The sequence below is a fragment of the Equus przewalskii genome, chromosome 13 (genome assembly GCF_037783145.1).
Source record: "Equus przewalskii isolate Varuska chromosome 13, EquPr2, whole genome shotgun sequence".
Taxonomy (NCBI): domain Eukaryota; kingdom Metazoa; phylum Chordata; class Mammalia; order Perissodactyla; family Equidae; genus Equus; species Equus przewalskii.
Genome location: NC_091843.1, coordinates 21,347,492 through 21,371,161, shown reverse-complemented (window position 1 = coordinate 21,371,161; position 23,670 = coordinate 21,347,492). Strand labels below are relative to the sequence as shown.

General features: G+C 37.9%; 1 protein-coding gene across 3 annotated transcripts in view; it reads left to right on the top strand.

Annotated features, from left to right (window-relative positions):
• Positions 1-13,180, top strand: part of SGCD (sarcoglycan delta) — a 421,373-nt gene extending 408,193 nt beyond the window's left edge. For all 3 annotated transcript variants that reach the window (XM_070570405.1, XM_008514833.2, XM_070570404.1), the window contains exons 7-8: positions 8,769-8,892; positions 10,205-13,180. In XM_070570405.1, coding sequence (XP_070426506.1) covers positions 8,769-8,892; positions 10,205-10,378 — 298 coding nt within the window. In that variant the 3' untranslated portion in view covers positions 10,379-13,180. The remainder of the gene's footprint in view (positions 1-8,768; positions 8,893-10,204) is intronic.
• Positions 13,181-23,670: the final 10,490 nt, after the last annotated feature.

Here is a 23,670-nt window from a genome sequence, read left to right as displayed (position 1 = left end):
GAATCATTTAACAGTACATACATAAATCAAAACATCACATTGTACACCTTAAATATATACAGTGTGCATGTGTCAATAGAATAAAAAGATCTGTGCATTCCACTGTATATAAGTTTTACCTCAAGAAAAAGTCCTCTGAAATAAAAAATAATCCAGTTACATGAGAGACACATCTAAAACATAACCATACAGAATGGTTTATATTTAAAAGTACAGTCGTCCCTTGGTATCCAGGGGGATTGGCTCCAGGACACTGGTGAATACCAAGATCCATGGATACCCAAGTCCCTTGGTTGGCCTTCCATACCCAAGGGCTCAACGAACTGCAGATCATAAACATAGTACAGAATTTGCGGTTCCTTGAACCCGTAAGTGTGGAGCCCATGGATATGGAGGGCCAACTGTATGGAAAAATCTGTTCAAGGAAAATACTGACAGAAACAGAGTGAGAACAACTATACTGGTAGGCAAAATGGATTTTAAGGCAAAAAACATTACAAGAAATATGGAAGGATCACTACGAATAGAAAAGGGAGATAGAATAATTCGAAGCTGGGAAGCATTTAATAACATACCTCTTAGAAATTAATAGATAAAACAGATAAAAAACAGATGCATATATACAGATGGTCTTGACTTATGATGGTTTGACTTAGTTTTTTGACTTTACGTTGGTACAAAAGTAGTACACATTATTAGAAACCGCACCTCAAATTTTGATCTTTTCCCACTCTATCCATATGTGGTATGATACTCTGTCCTGACACTGGGCAGTGGCAGCGAGCAGGGCTCCCAGGCAGCCCAGTGATCACGAGAGTAAATAACTGATACACTGGCCCCCATTCTGTCCCCAAACAACCATTCTGGTTTTCACTTTCAGTACAGTATTCAATAAATTACATGAGATATTCAACACTTTATTATAAAACAGGCTTTGTGCTAGACGATTTTGCTCAACTGTAGGCTAATGTAAGTGTTCTGAGCACATTTAAGGTTGGCTAGGCTTAGCTATGATGTTCGGTAGGTTAGGTGTATTAAATGCAATGGGCTTCTGGGGATATAACTTCATCCTAAGTCAAGGAAGATCTGTATATATAAATTTGAACAGAACAATTAAATATCTGGAGTTAAACATACAGAGAACATAGCGCCAACTGCAGAACACACATTCTTTCCAGACAGGCATGAATATTTATCATAATTAACACATACTGGGCCTAAAAGCTAGTCTCAATTTTTAAAGAATTGATTCTATACAGAAAAAGTTCTCTGACTATTATAAGATTATCAGTTCAAAATCAATGTTCAAAAGTTTAAAAACAGTGAAGAATATATACACCAGAAATATATCCTAGAAAATCTTACATTTTTAGAAATTAAGGAAAACCCTTCTATAAAACTTATAGACCACAGGAGAAATCAGACTAAAATTGAAAATATTTGGGGCTGGCCCCGTGGCCGAGTGGTTAAGTTCGCGCACTCCACTGCAGGCGGCCCAGTGTTTCGTCGGTTCGAATCCTGGGCGCGGACATGGCACTGCTCATCAAACCACGCTGAGGCAGCGTCCCACATGCCACAACTAGAAGGAGCCACAACTAAAAATACACAAGTATGTACCGGGGGACTTTGGGGAGAAAAAAGGAAAAAATAAAATCTTAAAAAAAAAATTAAATTAAAAATATTTACACCAACATAATAAATACTCCTTTGGGATGCAGCCAAAGAAAAGTACATAATCTTAAATGCATATATTAAAATTAGGAAAGGCAAAAATTAAGAAGGCAACACGTTTTAGAACTTAGAACTACATAATTATCCTAATTTATCTAGAACAAAAAGACAAGGAGAAATTCAAGAACTAGAAATAAACATAAAACTGATAGGACCGACAAAACCAAAAGTTAGCTCTTTGAAAAAATTAATGATTGGTAGTACTGCTCAGGGAGAAAAGAAGAAATAAATAAAAATATTTTGAATAAAAAGACGCATAACAACAAATGCAAGGGACATTTTGAAAATGAAGATATTGTGAAAAGTTTTGCCAACAAATTTAAGCTTTTATGTGAAATGGAAAAATATCAAGAAAAAAGATAACTTATGAAAACTGACCTGAGAAGAAACACAAAACTTGTACAATCCTATAATTGTTTTTAAAAGTGGAAATAATATGTCTTTCCATGTCCAGAGGGTTTGTTAGTGAGTTTAAATATATAAGGGACAAATAATTCTAATCTTTCATAAAAACTCGTAGAATATAGAAAGGTGATAGAACCTGACAAAGATATAAGAAAAATTACAGGGTAAACTCAGTTATGAACACAGATGCAAAATCCTAAAAAACTTAACAAGTAGTTTCAAAAATATATAGAAAAGATGATATGTAATGACAGTGTTGGGCTAATGCCCAAAAATCACGGGAGTGAATTATTATTGGAAAATTAATATAATTCACCACATTATTAAGGAGAAATATATTATCTCAATATATGAAGAATAAAATAGTACTTAATAAAATTCACATTAATGAATAATAGAAACCTTTAGCAAAATAAGATTAGACAGTAACTGTCTTATCTTAGTAAAAAGTCTTTGGAAAAAAAAACTCTAGAACAAAAAATCATACTTAATGGTAAATCGTGGAAAGTTTGCCCCTTAAAGTCAGGAAAAAGCAAGATTGACATCTCCTTACTTCTAGTCAACAAGCTATTGGACAGTCCTCTACAACACAGTGTGAAAAGAAAGTGAAATAAAAGGTATAACAATAGATATAAAACTGTCATAAATTAAAATAATTACTGCCTACAAAGAAAACCTAAAACAACCTGTGCACAAATTATGAAAAATAAGATGATTTACCTAGGTGTCAACTATACGATCAACATACAAAAAAAAATTGAACATCAATACAATAGGAAAAAGAAATACAGTTAAGAGAAATACTTCTTTTTACCAAAATCTCATTTTCAATAGCCGCAAAAGATATGCTGAACCTGTATAGAGAAAATGGTTAAACTTTATCGAAATACATTGAAGAAAACATAACTAAATAGAGACAGATGCAATGTTCATGGAGTGAACATAAATTCAATCAAAATTCCATCAGGGCTTCCTCGTAAAACTTAAGTTGATTCTGAAATTTATGTGGAAGACCAAGAACAGCTAAGACATTCTTGAAGAACAAGGTAAGAGTCCTTTCTTATGAAATATAAAGAATTTAAAAACTGTACTAAGTAAGCCAAAATATTTAATTAATTATGCCCTCAGGGACACATAAATAGAATATTGCAACAGACTCGAAGTCCCCAAAGGAGACCCCTTGGTCTATGGCAACATCATTTACAACAGAGCTAAATATAGGTTTTCCGAGATATGTCGAGATCATTGATCTGCATCTGTTTCAACCCCAACCTCAGACCATACCCAAAAATTAGTACCCAGTGAATTAGAGACTTATTGAAAAGCAAAACATAAAAATATTGAAGTTTATGACCTCAGTGTCAAGAAGGACTTCTCAAGACTTAGAAAGCACAAACGCTAATGGAAAAGATTGTAAATTTGTTGACGTGAAAATGTAGAACTTCGCACATCAAAATATGCTACGCATAGAGTAAAAAGACAAACCACAGAGTCAACAAAGAAGTTGCCAATACATGGAACTGCTAACGAATTATTTTTCAGAATATATAAAGTATCACTACCATTCGCACACACAAAATAGAAACAATTAAAATAAACAAAAGAAATTTCACTGAAGAAGAATCCCAAAAGGCTTACAAACAAATGAAAAGATGCTTAACTCCATCATTAATCTGGGAAACGCAAATTTAAAAGATAATAGCATCCCATTTCATACTAAAAAATACCAAATGCTAGCAAGAAAGTAGAATAACCAGAATTCTATATACTACTAGTGGGAAAGTATTAAATAAAGCTGTAGCTATGCATACCCTAGGAGCTAGAATTCCACGCTTCATGCATGTGTCCTAAAGCAAATTTACACATGTATGCCAGGAGCCACATACAAGAAGTGCACAGATGCACTGTTCATAGAAACAGAAACCTGGAACCAATCTAAATGTCCAACAGAAGGATGGGCAAATAAATCATGATGTGTGATAACAATGGAGAAATTGAAGACATTTTTGTATAATGGCAGACCACGTATACACTGGTGGTCCCATAAGATTAGAACCATACAGCCTAGGTGTGTAATAGGCTATACCGTGTAGGTTTGTGTAAGTACACTCTGTGATGTTCACACAACAATGAAATCACCTAAGGATGCATTTCTCAGAATGTATCCCCATCTTTAAGCAATGCATGACTGTACAGCTATGTGCTACAGTATGGGTGCATTTCAGAAACATAATGTTGAGGCAAGTCACTAAAGAATACATAAGTGGAATTTTGCTGTGTGTATATCTCAAAAACAAGCAATAGTAAACAACATATTGTTTAAGGAGGCAGTCATATCATAAAGGAAAGCAGGGAAACAAGAAACAAAATTCATAATAGTAGGTACTCTTGAGAGAAGGAATGAATGGGATTAGGAAGAGGAGCTCAGGGCCTTAGAGAGGTAAGAATTTTTTTTTCTTCTTGAAAAGGAATAGTGAATCTACAGGGCATATTGTGTTGTTATTCTTTATACCATATTTATATTTTTAGAAATATTCTTTGCACCAATTCTAGAAATTGAATGACTTGGAATAAAATTTTAAAATGTTTTAAATCAAAAACCCTGGCAGTATTCAGCCAGATTAGAATAGCAGCTGCCCCCTGTAGAGAGCATCTCCATCACTTGCAGTATATTATTGTGTAGAGACTGTTATTTTCCTTACAGCTTTCTTACGGGTCACTATTTACATCACCTATCTAGTCTTTTTTTTTTTTTTAAGATTGGCACCTGAGCTAACAACTGTTGCCAATCTTCTTTTTTTTTCTTCTACTTTTTCTCCCCGAGTCCCTCCAGTACATAGTTGTATATTGTAGTTGTGGGTCCTTCTTGTGTGGCATGTGGGATGCTGCCTCAGCGTGGCCTGTTGAGCGGTGCCATGTCCGCGCCCAGGATCTGAACCACAAAACCCTGGGCCACCAAAGTGGGGTGTGTGAACTTAACCACTCGCCCATGGAGCCACCCTATCCTATCTAGTCTTTATGAGCACCTGAGATTATGACCTTTGCTTTAGAGAGTGGTTCTCAAAGTGCGGTCCCCGATCCAGCAGCATGAGCATCATCTGGTAACTTGTCACAAGTACAAGTCTTCAGGCACTGCCCTAGACATACTGTATCAGACTCTGGGCGTGAAGCCCAGCAATCTGTGCTTTAACAAGCCTGCCAGGGGATTCTGATGATGTCATTTGAGAACCAGTGTTCTTGAGGACGTGACCCAGCCTATGGACCTCCCCCTTCCTGGCCATTCTTCCATTCTGAGTCTCTTCCGTCCTCCCAGAGGAGAGTTGCACTTTCTCCTAATGGAAGCAGCGTTCATTTCCAAGAGTCGACAGGACCTTCAATTCCCCCCCATCAGGAGGAAGCCTTCTTCCATTTTTCCTTGCTCAAAGTGATTTAAGCCATCGTGTTGTTATTGGTAATCTATGGCAAGAAATTGACCGACATCACTTCAAGATTTCCTTGTCTGCTCTCTGCAGGCCCCTCAGGACTCTTGTAAGAGCTTTCTACACAGTGGACACGTGAACAAACTGTTAAATCTTCCCACCACCAACGGACATTAAGATAGTCTCTGAAACAGAAAGCCCATTCCCTTTTTGTATCTGCTTCCAAGAAATTGTCACTTCTACCTTATTGGAGCCATTCACAATAGGAGACAGTTTCACTGTAGCTCCCTTTCTCAGCACCTGGTACTTCCAAGGCTGGGGGTGGTGTGGAGGATGTTGGCAGTAGTCATTTCTGAGTCTCTTCTCTGGCCTTAGAGGCCTCCTACTGATCTCAGAACCCATAGGAGGTAAGTGAGAGTAAAGGAAATTCTAATGCCTGTCTGAAATGTCAACCCTTCATCTGATAAAGTTCTCCAAGTTCCATATATTTTTTCTACGTCAAGCTCTTCTCCCCCCAACTATCTTTTTGTATGAATCATTCACTTTGAATGTTACATACAAAATATGAACACATTCACCATATCCTGAATTTGATGTCACTGATGTCGACTGCTTAAATAATTTATGAGAAATATTGTATACTGGGAAGTATGTACCACTGAGCCATGTGTAGTACTATCACCTTACCCTTATTTACAGAGACTGGTTTGGGAAATACAATTGCTAATTCCAGGAAGAAAGAGGTGGCATTTAATTACGAAGAATGGTATGAACATGTGATAGACAGGAAAGAAGCCCAGTTTTTTTGGAAGTGATATGGTAGAGTGGACAATATACTGGCTCTGGTGTCCGCTACATTTGGGTTTGAATCTTGGCTCTGCCCTTTTGCTGGGTGTACAACACTGAGCAAGTCACTTAGCCTTAGTTTTCTTGTTTGTACCCTTAGGACAAAGGAGTACCAAATTCATTGGACTTTTTGAGGATTAAATGGGGTAACACATGTAAAGGGCTTTGCACAGTGTCCATCACCTTGTAGGTGCTCAGTTAAACATAACTGATGTTTGTGGCAAGAAATAAGGCTAAGAAAATAGGTCAGACCAAGTTCTGAATGGCTGAATACCCTCAGGAGTTCAGATATTTTCTAAGGAACTTGTGTAGTTTTTGATAAGAGAAGTGACCTATTCAAAACTTACTTTAGGAAGAAATATTTTTCTGTGAAGTACATTGGAAGAAAGGAAAAATTAGAGACAAAACTTGTGAGGCAGTTACAATGGTCCAAGTTAGAGGTGACCTAGTAGACTGAGTAGGGAGAAGTTGTGAGTTCAAGCTGAGCTCACTGATGAAACAAGGGAGAGAAGAAGGGGAAAGCGAGAAGATGGCACGAGAACTCTCACCTGGGAGAGGTGGATGACAGCAGCGCCACTGAAAAGAGGATGAACAAAGTTGGAGTTGAGCGGGCAATATTATCAGGAGGGAAACTTATGCCAGAAGAGGAAAGACATCAATATTAGTGAAAACTTATGCAAATGAAGTAAATCAAAATTCCAGACGGAACCACACCTGGCTCAGCACCAACTTGGTGAGGGTCTTGTGAGGAGGAGAAGGAAGGGATGGGGGATTTTTCCTACACATGAAGAAGTGAAGTCAGAATGGAAAGAATGAGTTAGATCGATACAAGCCAATCCTTTCCTGCATACTATAGACCTATTATTTCTCTTTATGACCCCAGATGAGTCATTGTAGGTGGAATACAAAAATCAGTGGAGATGACTACTGCCTGGAAGCAAACCTCAGGAACTCAGACCTGGGAAGTATGGAAGAGCCCTCTCTTGGCTCCTGTGGAATCTGTCTTGGGATCACTCAGTGGTGGCATCTCGCTGGTCATCTTGCTCTTCCTGCCACACTTACTGAGGTCCACAGGGTGTGCCCTACCCGTAGGGGGTGGTGGAAGCAGAACAGGGAGTCAGCATTTGGCAGAGAAGATCATGTTCCTTTTTCACATCTTCAAAGTGTCTGAAAGTTAAGAACGTAGAAATAAAACACAGGAAACTCGTCTGAATCAACATGGTTTGAGAGCATTGCTGAGGCTTATGCTTCCTAAGTTGGACTACTTTCTTTGTAACAGAGAAGAGGATCTTCATTCATTTCTATTTGGTAATAATTATTAAAATCTAGGATATTCAGGAGTGGTTGTTTTAGTTAATATTTTTCACATGAAATGAGTTAGGCAAAAATCTTTCTATGGATTTTGCCATATCCATTTTCTGTCTTTTGCCATAATAATTAGCATAGAGTTTGGCTGATTCTCCTCCTCTGAATTTACTCCTTAACTTACATACAATAAAATTCGCTCTTTGGAGGGTACAATTATGCGTGTTTTTACAAACACATACAGGCATGTTACCACCACTACAATCAAGATACAGAACAATTCTATCACCGAAAAAGCATTTTCTCATGCTGTTCCTTTGTAGTCACATCACGTCCCCTCTCTAACCCCTGGCACTGAATTTGTTCTGAATCTTTCTTTTTAAAACTGCTTATTTGAGTAAGGCCTGCGATTTCTTTATGATTTGCGGGTATAATAACAATAGTAACAGCAGTAATAGTAATAGTTAATATGTTTTATACATTTTCAATGTGCCAGGCACCATTTAAAGCACTTTATATATGAGGAAACTGAGGCTTTGAGAAATTTTGGAAAGGAGAGGAGAGAAGAAAGACTTTCCCAAGGTCATATAGTGGCAACCCCATGGCTTGAGTCAGGCATGTGTAACACCCAGGTCTATTTTCTTAACTTCTGTCTGATTCTGCTTCCATGGAAGACACAGAAAGCAGGACAAAGTAGAAGGAATACCTAACAATTTCAGTAAGCTCAGTTCAGACCTGGGATTGCCTTACTCTAAAAACAAACAGAACTCACGTAAAAATTTGGTTAATTATACCAAAGAAGCAGTTATTGACTGGGCATAAGGTAAAATGAAGCCAGGGTCTTAGAATACCTTTCTTACAACCTTTGTGAGATGCAATGAAGATGAAGCCCAGATATGTTATGTTCTCCCTCATAAACTTGACCAGATTTGTAAAGCAAATCTAGAGAAATTTCCTGATCAAATACTGAAATGCCATTTCAATGCTCTGCACATCAACTTCCTCTTCAGTTTACCAAAAAAGTGAAATAGATCTTTAATCTCAGTCTTCTGTATATTTCAGGTTGGAGTCCCCGACCCGGTCTCTGGTAATGGAGGCCCCAAAAGGAGTAGAAATAAATGCAGAAGCCGGCAATATGGAAGCCACCTGCAGAACAGAGCTGAGATTGGAGTCCAAAGATGGAGAGGTACGGAGTGAGAAGAGATAGAACTCCAACAGGCCAAACTTTCCCAAAACTGAGCTGCTACACCCTTTGCCACTGAAGTTCATCCTACACTGAAACAACAAAAAGAGCCAATCAGAAGGTTTTATTTCTGGAACAAATGTGTTGAATAGCACAATTATAAGCCAAACTCACAACACATAAAAGTTACGACTCATTATTTGTAAAGTGCTGAGATAATAGTATGTATTGCAGCACAGAATTATACATACAGCTGAAAATGGATGCTATTTCCAAATTCTTTCTCTTGTCACCTTAAACTAAGATTTAGGTAGCCAGCATAATTAAGCTGTAACATTATGTACATCTGGCTAAAGATGAACTTAATTGACTTGTAGTCATTTTTAAAGTTTACATCATATGTTTCTACTTTCGTTGACAATGGAGACTCAGATCTAACTGCTATCCCAAATCAGAACAAGCCAAAACCTAAATATAGCTGCTTGTGTTTTTGCAACAAGGTAAGCCAAATCCCCAAAGAAAATACGACTCAACAGCAAACTTTTTAAAATGCCTTCATCGTGTTCAGAAGTAATTTTTTCTGTTTAAGAATTTTAAGAAGAGGAAAACTATTTTTAAAGCAAAACTCTATCCCCCCTTTCATATCTACTTAGAGCTGTACTAAGTACTAGTACTTAGAGTATCAGTCTCCACCTGCATCTGTACACCAAGCCTGCCTTTTGATTGGTTTGGCATTTGCTCCATGTGTTTTAAAAGAGCTAGTCAGATAGAGCATTCAGTTATCAAAACAGTCTCTTACGACAGCCACAAACTCCAAGCCACATGCATTTGGAAATAGTGACTACATTACAAATGTGCTTTATAGCCATCAGAATCCAGACTCTGGAGGAATAGGTTATAATCATAACAGTCACTTAAGACTGGAAAGTGCTGCATATTCTTGAAGACTTGCCATGCACACAAACATATTTGTGTTCTGAGAAGTCCCATAGTAAAGAAAATTGTTAGCCTAGCATTTCCAAATTGAGTTCACTCTAGGAATCTCTTAACATTCTACAAGATATACTTTTGCAAAATGCTAACATAGGCCAGTGCAAAATTGTCTTACTAGAGTAAAAGCTTCTGTGAGGGTAGAGACTTTATCTGTCTGTTTATCACCCAGCTCCTGCTATCCAAATTTCTGGAACCCAGAATACTCAACTCGCAGTGGGTGCTCATTCAATTTAAGTTGAATTGAACATTCATCTACTGTTTCTCAATGTCCAGAGAATAAATGACAGCCTCTGACTCTTTCCTTCCTGTTCACTCTCTTTAGATTAAGTTAGATGCTGCGAAAATCAAACTACCTAGACTGCCTCATGGATCCTACACGCCCACAGGAACGAGGCAGAAAGTCTTCGAGATCTGCGTCTGCGCCAATGGGAGATTATTCCTGTCTCAGGCAGGAACTGGTTCCACTTGTCAGATAAACACAAGTGTCTGCCTTTGAGAGACTATCCATAGTGGACATTGTTGGTAGCATAAAGGCCTTTTTTGGCTTTACACACTGGCTGCCAGCTATTTTTACTAGAACACAGAAAGCCTATCAAAGACCTTGTGTGTGTGTGTGTGTGTGTGGGCGTGTGCGCGCATGTGTGAGTATGTTTGCGTGTGTGAGTGGATATAAATATATATAAATATATATAAATAAATATATATATCCTCTGTATAAAATGAGGTTTCAGTACAAAAGGAACCATGGGTGACCCTGTGATATTCACTGTCATTTCCATCCCCAACCCACCACCTACATGATCAAATCCAAACACTAATTTAGGCCCAATATTCCCCAGACCCTTCAAAATCACACAGTGTGTTAGACACTTACTAATATCCACCTACATGTTTGAGTAACAGCATACCTTCTCCTTTAGTGTCCTTACAAGGCAGTGATGGCGGGAATCTCCAAGTCACGCTCAAACGCTGAGAACTTTGTATTAAAAAATAGACATTTGGTTTCCTTTTTTAGCTTTAGTAAGGCTGGCCAACTTCTTCCTCTTCAAGTTAAAGATGGGCAATACCATAGAAGTCAACCATAGGAACTGAAAATTGCTGTTCTACCTTTTCAGCCAAATGTATCGGGGCTTTTGTAGCTGGATGAAAGAGGAGGATGTATTTTAGCAAAGTTTGAGCTGCTCACCCAGCTCCTGCTATCTTGCTTCCTTCAAACTCACATATCATCCCTCAGTCAAAATAAGAGTTGTAAATCAGCACAAAATAGGATAACAGCTGCTCCTCAGTCAGCTGGAAGCTACTCAACGGCCTGACAGGCAAAGAATAAATGGGCAATATGTCTCTGTTTAAAGGAAGAAATGGCTCAAAATCTGTTGTGTCCTCACTTCTGACTTTATCCAACAGACTCTAACCCAAAATGATCAAGTCAATCAAAATCCTTAAGAGTGAAACTCCTACCCCAAGAGAAGCCATTTGGAGATGGAAATCTAATTAAGAGCGGCATAGGGAACCTAATTATTTTTTATGTGTTTCTTGGGATTGGTAGGTAATTTAGAGACATGCCTTTTATTTTTAAAGGCGTGCATAAACTCTCTGGTGTCAATCTTCTTATATATTTTTTCAGTGTTGGGATATTCATATTTCTAAATCCACGATTATGTTTTCTCCAAGAATAGTGACCCAAGAGTCACAGATCTAAAGTATTATACACCTCTAGAAATGATCACTGAAAATTAATATAAACTGAGTCAAGTATCTTTAACAGAATCACTGTGTTCCCCAGGGCCCAGCAACACCCTCTCCCCCATGTGTGGAAGCAGCTCCCAAATTCCCGCCATCAGCTACCTCTCATCACTCCACCTTCATCATCATGTTCCAGGGTCACCCTGGCCAGCTCTTGTGCTGGAACAGGGGATTATACCATCTCTGTTCAAAGAGGGGGAAATGTGCCTATGCCTTAAGTCAATGCACTCAGCAAGGAGAAGCACATCCTATTTATCTTGTTGTTACCTGTAGTTTATTTTGGGTGATTGGAGGGGAATGGTCTAGCAATGACTTGGCATCATAAAAGCTGGTAGACAAACCAAGTGGCTGACAGACATGGACTCTAAGGAGCCTAGAATGAAGACATAACTGGCTTAGACAGTCCTGGATGCCATTTGGCAAGCAGTGACCCCACAATCCTAAGTGAAGCAGTATTTGTAGGCCTGAATGGCATTTGTTTTTCCTCAACAAAGTTCTCATTTTCTTACTTCACAAGCAGGGGAAGATTTGTCATAGGAGATGAATAAGAGGTGTGGTATCTTTGAGCTAACACTCAATCATCAGGCTGAGGTTTATATAGATGGGACGTAAAAGTGAGCTATATGTTGCTTAGTCACTTAGAAGTGGGGAGAGGCAGAGTTGTTCTAGCCTGACCAGCAGCTCTGCTGGCTTCCAGACCTGAGGCACCCTCCAGTCAACTCTTTCTCAAAATCCCAGAGAAGAATTGGGTTGTTCAAGGGCAAGACCATAAGATTGCTTAGTTTGCAGCTTTAGGGTCTGAAAAGGAAAACCATAAAAAGATACCAAGTTGCTCTGGATCAGTATTATTTATGTCCTATGGAATCATGCTGCCAGAATCTGCATGCACGCCGCACAGGGTTTTGCCAAGCCAGGAAGGGCCCTCCTTGGCTACTGGGAGCATCTATCACATATCATTCAGATAAACAGTAGTAGCTGTGAAGTCCTTTGTGGCTAAATACCCTAAGACAAAGTTTCTTTAAGCAGACAGACCATCTTTGCACTTTGCCATCTCAAGTACATAATCCACAGGTGACAAGAAAATGAAAGTTTCCCTGAACCTCTTTCCTCTGATTTTGTTCTAATCATTACATGAAAGTCTGCGATCAGCACCTTGGGAATTTTACACCAATAAAAAAGACTGGTATGATCCCAGTTGCAAAATTTAATCCTAAAGGTAATCAGATCACAAATAGAATAAAAATCATAATAGCAACCAAGAAAAGAAATCAAGCACCTATGGGGGACAAACATGATATAAAATTCTGATTTTCATTTGTGCTAAGTGACCACAATATACCAGGTAATAAGCAGAAAATTTGGCATGAATTAAATTATGTATTTGAGTTCAAACTTTAGAATTCGGTAAAATGTATTCTGAGTTCTTCAATGTACTTTTTCCCCCCAACTTCTTCCAACTAGAATATTTGTCCATGGTCATAAGAGAAAGTTTTACCTGAATTCTGGAAAAAATATCTTTTACATTAAAATCTGATAACCTTTAATTTAAAAAAAAGATTCTTTCTAATCTTTATATATAATATCTTCTAGGCAATCACACCTTTTGGTATATTAAGCAGTGGGTGGCATACCAAACAGAGATCAAATGAATCTTCACTATTCTAGGAGTTCTAATATGTTAATATTCTTCAGAAGAGTTTGGTAAATTAAAAATTGATCTCCAAATATGTTTAGCACTTAGTTCTATTTGATATCTGCTCAATAAGTCAGAACAGTTCAGTCCTGTAAAACTACTGGATCATGAAGGAGGTTTTGAAAAACCCTTACGGTGGCATCTATCTATCTGGAAACTTGATATGAGGCTTTTTAATTGTTATACTGCCCAGGGGGTAGATCTTATACACTTGAATTGACTTTTAACTTCCTTTAGGTCAGTTTTCCTTTGGATGATTTTCATTGTCTACCCAGCAATCCTAGACCAAAGACTGCTTGAGGTTTGGCTCTAGAGCAGGGGTCAGCAAACACTGGTCCCTAGACCAAATCTGGCTCGTCATCTGTTTTAGTAAATAAAGTCTTTTGTAACACAGCCACATCCTTTCACTTACATGTTGTGTATTGCTGATTGCATACTGTAACAGCAAGGTGGAGTAGCTGTGCCAGAGACCTCACAGTCCGCAAAGCATAAATACCTTCTCTTTGGCCCTTTGCAGAACAAGTTTGCCGACCCCTGACGAAGAGGTCACAGCAGGAAAGAAAGCAAACTTCACGATAGCATGGAGTAAGCCTCCATCTCCATGTGTGCTTGAGATATTAATACTTGGCTATAGAAAAGAAGGTCAGCCTTACACTACATGTAAAAGAGATCCACTTGTCCAAGAAATGCAGGCTCACAGGATTCTTGGGAATAGGGAGGACCAAATTAGGGGGAGGTTTAGTGCAAAAGGAAAGCTGTGATCCTCCGAGAGATTTTTCTTAGGATCCTTAACAGACAGGTGGTTCCTCCATTCAGCATCATTGTATGACAAGAAGTGAAGCAGCGGTCCTTTGATTTAAATTTAGAATCTTTTTCCTAAAAAGACTATTTCTGCAATCCCTACTCAGAGGTTTCCACCTCACCTTCCCATATTCCAGAAAGATGCCCATGGTCCTCCAGAGAGTATTTTTGACTTACCTGTGTTTTTGGCATCCATCACCTCAGTTATTCACAGCTCCATTGTACTTAACTTCCTACGACCACACCAGGCCTGACAGTTGATGGCATCAATAAATAATTAGAAATGTTGACAGAAGCATCTTAAAGTAGGTAGACAAAAAATATATAAAATTCTTTCATGAAGCTGTTGCTGGGAGAAACCAGGTTAATGCCAGTCTGATGTGGTTTCCAAAGATCTGGATCTTTGTTCCCTGGTGTACAGGGAGTGCAAAAAAAGATCTATTTTGAATTCACATGTCTCTGCCTCTTTGTGGTAAGGCAGGTTCCTACCAGAGATTTGTCCCTTCTGTAGACATATTTTATACTCATATTCAATACTGTTAAAATAGCATCAGTTATGAATGATTCTTTATGAGAATTCGTGTTGGGAAGGAAGGGTTTTTTTGGGTTTTTTTTAAGGAAGATTAGCCCTGAGCTAACATCTGCCACCAATCCTCCTCTTTTTGCTGAGGAAGAGTGGCCCTGAGCTAACATCCATGCTCATCTTCCTCTATTTTATATGTGGGACACCTGCCACAGCATGGCTTGACAACCAGTGCATAGGTCCACACCGGGATCTGAACCAGAGAACCTCTGGGCCGCCAAAGCAGAATGTGCAAACTTAACTGCTGCGCCATCCGGCACCTCAAAGTTTTTTTTTTAATGAAAATCACCTGACCCTGATGAACAGCACTTAAAGGAATCCTTCAGCATTTTATCTGGATTCAACCAAAAGAGGATTAAATTGGCAACACTGCCCTTCACAGGAGCAACTAGATGAGAATATTTTGCTTTTGTTTATTTTAGGCAAAAGGTAGTGTGATGTTTGGACCAAAGAGGTAAATAGATCCATTTAAGCACCTGATTCTTATTTTTTAAGATTCTGTGAAAAGGTGAAAATCTCATTCAAGATAGTTGTAAACCGGACCCATTTCCTCTGTCTCCCCTCCACCAGGAAATCTTAGCCAAGAAAAGGATAAGGAAGCAGTTCCTGAAATGATACATTTGCATGGTGCCCCAGTAGCAGGTGGGGAAAAAAGTTATAATAAAAGAAACAACCTTAGAAAACAGGCCTTTTATCTCAAAGATAAAATGTCTCTCTTTTGGTCTTTCATCACTTTCTCCTTGGTGGAAGTTTCCCCCAGTTCCGACGTATTTCCATTAAAATAGTCAAAGCTACTGCATTGGGATGTCAGATGCATCTCTTTCTTTGTGGTAATCGGAATTTAAAATTATACAGTTGCCTCTGAATTTCTCATTCACAAAGCTAAAGCACTGATAAGAGAGAAAGGAGTCTAAAGCCTGCTGGTTCAGCCAGCACAGCACACCACACGCATTAGCACTTTCAAAAGCAATGTGATTTCTATGATTCTTAAAAGCTTTCTTCATAACGGAGTCCTTGAAATTTCTCAAGGCAGGTCTGAATGACAAGGGAAAAATAATTATTTGTGGGAGGTCCTTGGTTTAAGTATTGTTAGAGCACAAGGTAAAAGAAAATACCCCATCGGGGTTACACATCCTCCCATATGCTATTTTCTTTGGTTTTACCCCCCACCTTCCTTTTATAGATACTGACAGAGTAGAAAATTAGCATCTTCCTTTGAGAAAAAGACAGCCATTCAAGTATGCATGAGCCCTTGGTGCAATAGGATGTGTGATGTCATAACAGTATTAATGATGTTATCAAATCCATCAATAAACAGTCTCAAACATACAATGCTAACTGCTACTCCTCAACTTTGGCCCAGCAAGTGGGTGATATTAGTTCCACTTCCCTGAGGTTTGCAATTGGAATAGAACAGAAGAAAAGTTGCTATAGGCAAGAAGTATTTTTCATGTCCAAATCCACCTGTCATAATAGGCAGACAGAGTAGTTCCAAAATGCCTCCTTAGGCGTGTAGACACCCTCACTAGTGAGGAGATTTGCTTCATCACTGAACATTAGCTAAGGTCGGATGAAACAAGCATGAGACTGTCCTCCTTAGGAGAAGAGAGGAGGAAACATCTGTCTTACCTAAAATCTACTCTGCACTCCTAAAGCTTTCTAACAGTCCATCTTCTTCCAGTGTCTTGACGGGCTACTTCTACATTTGGGTTATTTTGGTGGAATCAGAGATAGCTCAGATTTCATAAAGTGAGAAATTCCAAGGTGATCAATAGGATACATAGGAGCAGTATGGCAAAGGATTGTCTGAAGGCGGGCAGAGGATATTTGCTGACAATGAAGATTTGGTGTTTCATTAGTCTCCATTTGCATCTAATTCAGGAGGTTCAAACATTTTGAGGATCATAGATTCCTTCAAGAATCTGAGCAAAGTTCTGACCTTTCTCCCCAAAAAGAATCACACCCTCAAAATTTTACATAAATCCAAGAAGTTTTCTTGGACCTAAAGCCTACTCTAAGATATGGCAAGAGTTGAATTCTACTCTCCAATTATAATAATTTTTTATTAAGCACTTACCATGTGCTAGGTTCTGGGTAAGCGTTTTACATACATTCACTTGTTTCATTCTCAAAATAATCTTTTGAGTTAGGTTCTATCATAGTTCGAATTTGCAGATGTGGAAACTGAGGCTCAGAGAGGTTAAAAAACTTGCCCAAAGCCACTAGTTAGAAAATGGCAGAGCTGGAACGTGTATCTAACTCCAGACCACTAGGCTATGAAGTCACCAACATGTCAAACTATTCTTCAAGCTGTTGAGAAGTGTCTCCTACCAGTTTTTAGACTAGACCTTCTTGTGTGTATGAGGCTAGAGAACTTTTATCTCCCTTTTTCTGTAGTCCCTAACCTGTGACAGCATCTAGTACTAAAGTAAAGATACGTGGGGTGAAAATATAGAAGTCTGTCTGAATGAGAGAATCTGGAACCAAAACAATTTATTTGCTCTGTGGGTAATTCTTAAGCCAGGCTTCTTGTCCTTATAAGATGGAAGACACCTGTGTTGTCAGCTTTACATGTAAGAGAAAATTTTAATAGGCAGTGATCACGTCAGCACTTCTGCACACACACGTCTCCTTCCACTATTCCTTACTTGAAAAGACAAACGTCTTATTTTAGGTGAGGTCTTCAACACCAACTGGTTATCATACTTCCTTACCTTTACTTGTGGCAAAACTCAAGGAAAGAATCAAACAGAAGAGAGCTCAACCTCTATCATTGTCCTTGCTTCCCTATAGGAAGATAGGACTAGCAAGGACTCAATTAGCATTAGGCATTCAATACTCAAGCTGGCTACTTTGGCTGTGATAATGGCTTGAGCCCCACACCACATACCTTGTCAGTCATCACTAATGGGCCATACCTTGCACCACATGCAGAATTCTTCTCCCCAAAGCACTCAGGTCATCAATACCAATTGATCTGAGTTGGAAATGGGACCCATTTGCCAATTCTTGTTTAAACAGTGGCACCCTTTAACCTTGAACGTGGACATTTTATACTGGTGTCCTAGATTCAGCAATGAGGTTGGTGGCATTCCAACTACTAAAGGAGAAGATGAGTGCATCTGAAGTTCCTTACAACCTGGTGGCTTTGGAGCACTTTTATCTTCTGAGCAAAGGGATGAGGGTTTGATCTGCAAGAGTTAAAAGACCTAAAATCATTTTGAAGAATTAACTCAGCCAAGGACCATCTGAAAAGGTTATAAACCAGTATGCCTGTGTTAAGGTCCTGCTGTCAACCTGCCCGCAACCCAGAGCTGAGAGACCACAGCAGCAAAGAGATTGGGGTTCATCCTGCATTTCTGTGCTTTCTCAACAGCACATATCTGATCCACTAGGGGGTTGTAGACAGAGCTTCTCACTGCTCCCAACAGACTCAGCTCCAGTGCCAGCCAGGGGCTATAGTGCTCCATCCTGTAGTGTTTGTCTGGCTCAACCTCCCCATAAAACCTTCATAAAGGGGTGAGATAAAAAATGTCAATTATTCTGTTTTAGGGTAAGTCATTCAGGGATTTTCTTTTAAGAGTGTATGTGTCCCAGTGGCAAATCATAAATGGATACCTTTAAAGGGTCTCATGGAACTAACATCTCCAGAGCCAGAAGTCAGCTTCCCTGGTACAGAGGGGAGATCCTAGCAAAGTAAAGGGAAGAGTCGGCAAAGCTTAAGTTGGGGTGGACACAAAGTTGATCCAGTGTTTTGGTGAGGGGGGAAATGGAGTTTTCCATATATCAGCCACCTCCCCAGTCAAGCTTCTCCCTTTTTGAGGCCATGAAGAAGCAGAAACACACCTCTTAAGGAGGTCGTGTTTTAGAAGGAAAAGCAGAAGACATCCATCATTGTGCTGGCTAGATGCGCTCCTGGAGAAGCCAGGTTCTGGTGCTTTTAACAGAAAAGATGAAGTCATAGAAGTCCCATTTACTTGGAGATTTTGAAAAAGGAACCCCATTCCCATAAACCAATTGAGTTCAGCCTTTGGGTTATTTTTGGTTTGGTTTTGTTTTTCTCCAGGTTTGGGTGTGATGTAAGAAGAGCTTTTTAGTTTTGTTTTGTTTTGAATAACATCAATCCTTGCACACTCTATGCAAAAATTTTGTAAGCATTGCAATAATGCTATGAATTACAAGGAACTATTTTAACTTTATTACACTTTCTGTATAAAAAAATTTGTATTTAATATTATTTCAACTGCAGTCTTGTAAAATATATTAATAAAAATAATGATTGGTAAGAAGGAAAGCACCCTTGTCCACTTCTTTAGGGAATTCCTCTTTCACAGTTGAAAAATCAGTCTGTCCTATTGATTCTACCTCAAAATAAATCTTCAGATTAACTTCTCTTCCGCATGTCTTTCCTCGGTGGCCTAACATGTTGGTTAAGCCATTTTGGCTCTCAGGAAGAGATTCACACAGGCTGCCTTAGGAAAGAGAGCTTATTATAAGATAATACGTGGCCTGGAATTGGGGTGTTCCCAGGATTTGGAGCAGGTCAAGGGAACAGCCATCCTCAACTGCTCTCCGAATGACCTGCGTAGGCTTCTTTTGCTACAGTTTACCGCGCCCTCTCTGAATCACTGAAGAAGCTCATCTGGTCCCTATTATGTAAAACCTTTTTAATTAGGCTACCTTAGCTTTCCTGGTCAGCCTATGGATGAACCAACTTTGAGCCAAGGGCCCATCCCTCATCCAATCAGTTTTCATCCTCTTCCAAAGAACACTTCAGCACTGCTCCCCTAGATGGGGCCATGGGTGAGACAATTTATGATAGACGACATCACTGCAGAACCACTCTGATCTGCCTACCACAATTGCTTCTCCATTTTGAGCATTTCACCTCCCCTGGCCTTCCACAATACCAAGTTTTTGCACATACTATTCCATCCACCTAGAACGCCCTCCCATCTAGCACCACCCATCAAAGGAAATCATCCCTCAAGATCCCATTCTTATACTGTCTTATCTCTGTGGTCTTCATCATTCTCCCTTGATTCCCCCATTAATTGTTCTAATTTATTTTATAATCCTACATTGTACTATAATTTACCTATCAACCTGGGACCCTGGGATGCTTATATTCATTTTTAAAGTTTATAAAGGAATAACGACATATCTAAATTGATCCTCATAATTACATTGTAAGGTAGATAGATTTTCTAGATGAGGAAATGACCTATGACAAATTTTACACATATATACAATACCTGACAGAGCCAGTGTCCCTTTCCAACTGTATTTTCATTGTAGGCTACATCTCATCAAATTTAGCTCCTGACTACAAATGACGCTGAAGCAACATTACAGAATCCTCAAGGTACAAGGCTATAATAAAAATTTTATTTTTATTGCAGCCAGAGTGCAATTTATCTTCAAAGATGCAGTAATTTTATGACCTGTTTTCTTTTTTTGGGGAAGCTTTACCAAAAGAAAAAATCTAAGTCAAAGAGAATGAAATCAGAGAAATCACCATTCAAGAAACCTGATGCATTGGTGAAAAAAATGTTGACACATAGCTAAAATGATAAAGAAACACTAATGAGAAGGAAAGGCTGTTATTGATGAGTCAAATTAATTGACATCATTGTTGATACAAAATTAGAAAGCAGATGAAATACGAAGAAGCTAAAAAGAGATCTATTCCTTTTCTGCCATGGAAGGAAATTTTTTAGAGTAGCAAATATATATAAATCAACAACTTTTATATTTCCTCCAACTTGACTCCTTTAAAAAGGATGTAAAATTCTGTAGCTCACTTAAGAACCCAGCCCCACTCTATCTGAGGAAAAGAGCCCAGGATACAGAGATGAGGAATAGGGATCAGAGTGCAAGAAATAAACACGTTTCAGAAAAACTTGTGAGCAACCTGTATGAATTAGCATCTCAAATTAAGTCCAATGACAGGTTTATTTTAGTCTGTGAATGCCAAATTTTAATTACCTGCAATAACACCAAGCACTTTCAGCTACGGATCAACTTACAGCCCCCAAGGAAGACCCTCATGACCCATCAATGGACAAAGGGCAGATCAGCCTTTGAGACTCCCAGGCACAAGTAATTAAACATAATGTAGAATACTTGGGAGATATTTCAAGATAACTCAGAATTTAGAATGGATATATAAAAGGTGAGAATAGAATCTTCCAAATTATGATCTATTTTAATAGGAAGGAAGCATTTTGAAACAGAAAAGTTTAGGATAGTGGACATTAAATCAAAGGTAGAAACTGTAACACTAAATCATTTGTTTTATTCTATTAAGAGACAAGTCGAGTTGCATTTAAAAACTTGGCAAGAATTAACTTATAAAACTTGAATAAAAAAATCAATATTTTAAAGTAGACTTTATAGTAAAAAGTATTAGAAGAGATTCAGATTAACGATATGGAGCTACAAAGTTTCTGTCTTAATGATTACATATGATTAAAACATTATACTGAACAGGCAAGTAACAAAATCCAAAAATTTGAAGTATAAGAAGAATAAAATTGAAAAATATAATTGTAGGGGGAAATTATTAACCACTCTTTATCTTATAACTTACAAGTTGGAAAAGCATAAAAATTGAACACACACATATAGCATCAAAGAAACTTCTCTTTGTCCCATGGTCATATAAAAGAAGTAAATATCTCAAAATTAAAATGTTAAAAAACTTTTCAGTCTGTATTCTCTGAAAGTAGAAATAGATGATATATTTTATATTAACATAAAAATCCAAGGAATTCCAGAATTAAAAAACTTCCCTAACTAATTGGTGACATGAGAAAGAAACCTAGCCTTTTAAAAAATGATAGTGAAAAATATTACAAATGATGTAATTTGGCCAAAGCAGTCTTCTGATATAATAAAACATTTAAACTTAAACAATAGAGAAATGAATAAACAAAACATTTATTGTATGATTCCAGATCAATAAAATAACAAAAAACAATAAAAATAAGCTTACCTAAATAATTCTAAATTTTATATCTTAATAAATTGAAAACAAAAATCCAAAACAGATAAAACTGCTGACAAGTGTTGAAAAACATAAAAATAAGTTTAAAAGGCACACATGCAAAATAAAAAATATGTTATAGGAACATGTTATTTCCTTATAATAAGAAAGTAGACAACCTCAATGAAATTTATAATTTTAAAAATTAACCAAAATTAACAAAGTAAAAATTAGTGTTGTTTCTCAAGCAAATGTATAATAGTTTTATTTAGGAAATTCTATCCAAGATACACCTTTTCTAATATTAATTAATTGATTAGTTAAATATTACATATATTTTTATATAATGTACACGCATACTTACATTCATAAATTCGTGCATAAAGAAAAAAATGTCCTAAGAGATTTGCTGTAACCTATGCTAAAGAAAGTAAAAAAATTTTGAGAGAGATAAACATAAAACGAAGAGACCAACTCTAGGCTGTACAGACTAAACTTGATAAAAATTTTCTTGTTTTCCTTCAAGTTAATTTACATATTTAACAAAATTTCAATCAAAATCCCATAGAAATTTTCTGAAAGTAAACAAAATAATTCTAAAATTTATCAGGCAAAATAAAACAGAGAAAAAGAAGGCAAGGACTATTCTCTACAATAAGACACCAAAATGACACAAAACTAATGGACTGTTGGAAAGCACAACGTAGCAATGATAAAGATAGTAAAGTTTCAAAAATAGAAACATAGCTCAATTGTACTTGCTATTGTTTCCCTACCGAGAAAACACCCTTCTCCTTCCTTGGTCTGGCTTGACACTGAACGCCATCTAAGATGTGCCTCAGACATCTTCCCTCAGGATGGTTTCTCTGACTTGCTCTCTTCATGATGAGGCAGCCCTTTCTCTGTACTCTCAGGGAAACCCTGGACGTACCTGTATCACAGCTTACGTTGCACTAAAGCAACCTATTAATTCTTCTGCTCGCCCCACTGGAACATGGTCCCAAGAATGGAGGCACAGCTATCCTCATTTTTATCACCTGAGCCTAGTAGAGTGCCAGGTACCTAAATAGAAATGGTTGAACAGACCAGAAAACCCAGAAATAGACTCAAGTGAATTTAAGAATTTGTCTTATATCAATTTATTTCGATCTACCATTTACTCTTAAGCACCCCAAAACAGAGAACAAGAATAAGCACTCATTGAGCTCAAAACTTGGCAATTTTGATAATGAAATAAACAGCCACAGATCGGAAATAAGCAATGATGGTGTGTACATGGTGCCACGGAAGCAGATAGTTGGAATGGGGTTACAAGCCAATGGAAAAGGAAATGATTATTTGATTGTTCTAGGAAAACTGATCGGCCATTTTTCTGGTGAGGTTAGGGAGGGGAGCTTCAGAATCACGCCTTAAATTACATCCAATGGGCCAGATTTAAATATGTTTGTCCATCTGGCATCTACTGAATGCTTATTCTCTCATAACACACACTCCTTGTCCTTGAATATCCCAGAGTCTAGGGAGGTGGAGAGAGATCTAAAATGGTCAATTACACATACTAGGGGAGAGCTGTGAAAAAGATTAAAACAAACCCAGCAAATTGAATAACAACCTATCTAGGATCTGAGGAAGAATGGTAAAAGAAATGGCAAAGAGGAAAGACTGGAGCATTTAAGCATATGCAATTCTGTATGTTCTTGCTTCCTCCACCTCACCCCACACACAGAGAACTTTATGTTTAAGAATAAAATAATAGCAGTAAATGGGAGAAATGGTTAAAAATTATGTGCTTTTAGGAGCTCATGCAAATTAATAAGAAAACCCTCAAGACATCACTAAATAAATGAAAAAAAGAGATAATAAGCACATAATTAACACAAGCAAAAATATACTTTCTTTTTTCCATTCTAAGACACTGGAAGATGTAACAGAGAATTAATAACCACTTTTCAAGGTAAACAAAGAAATGCTACCACATTA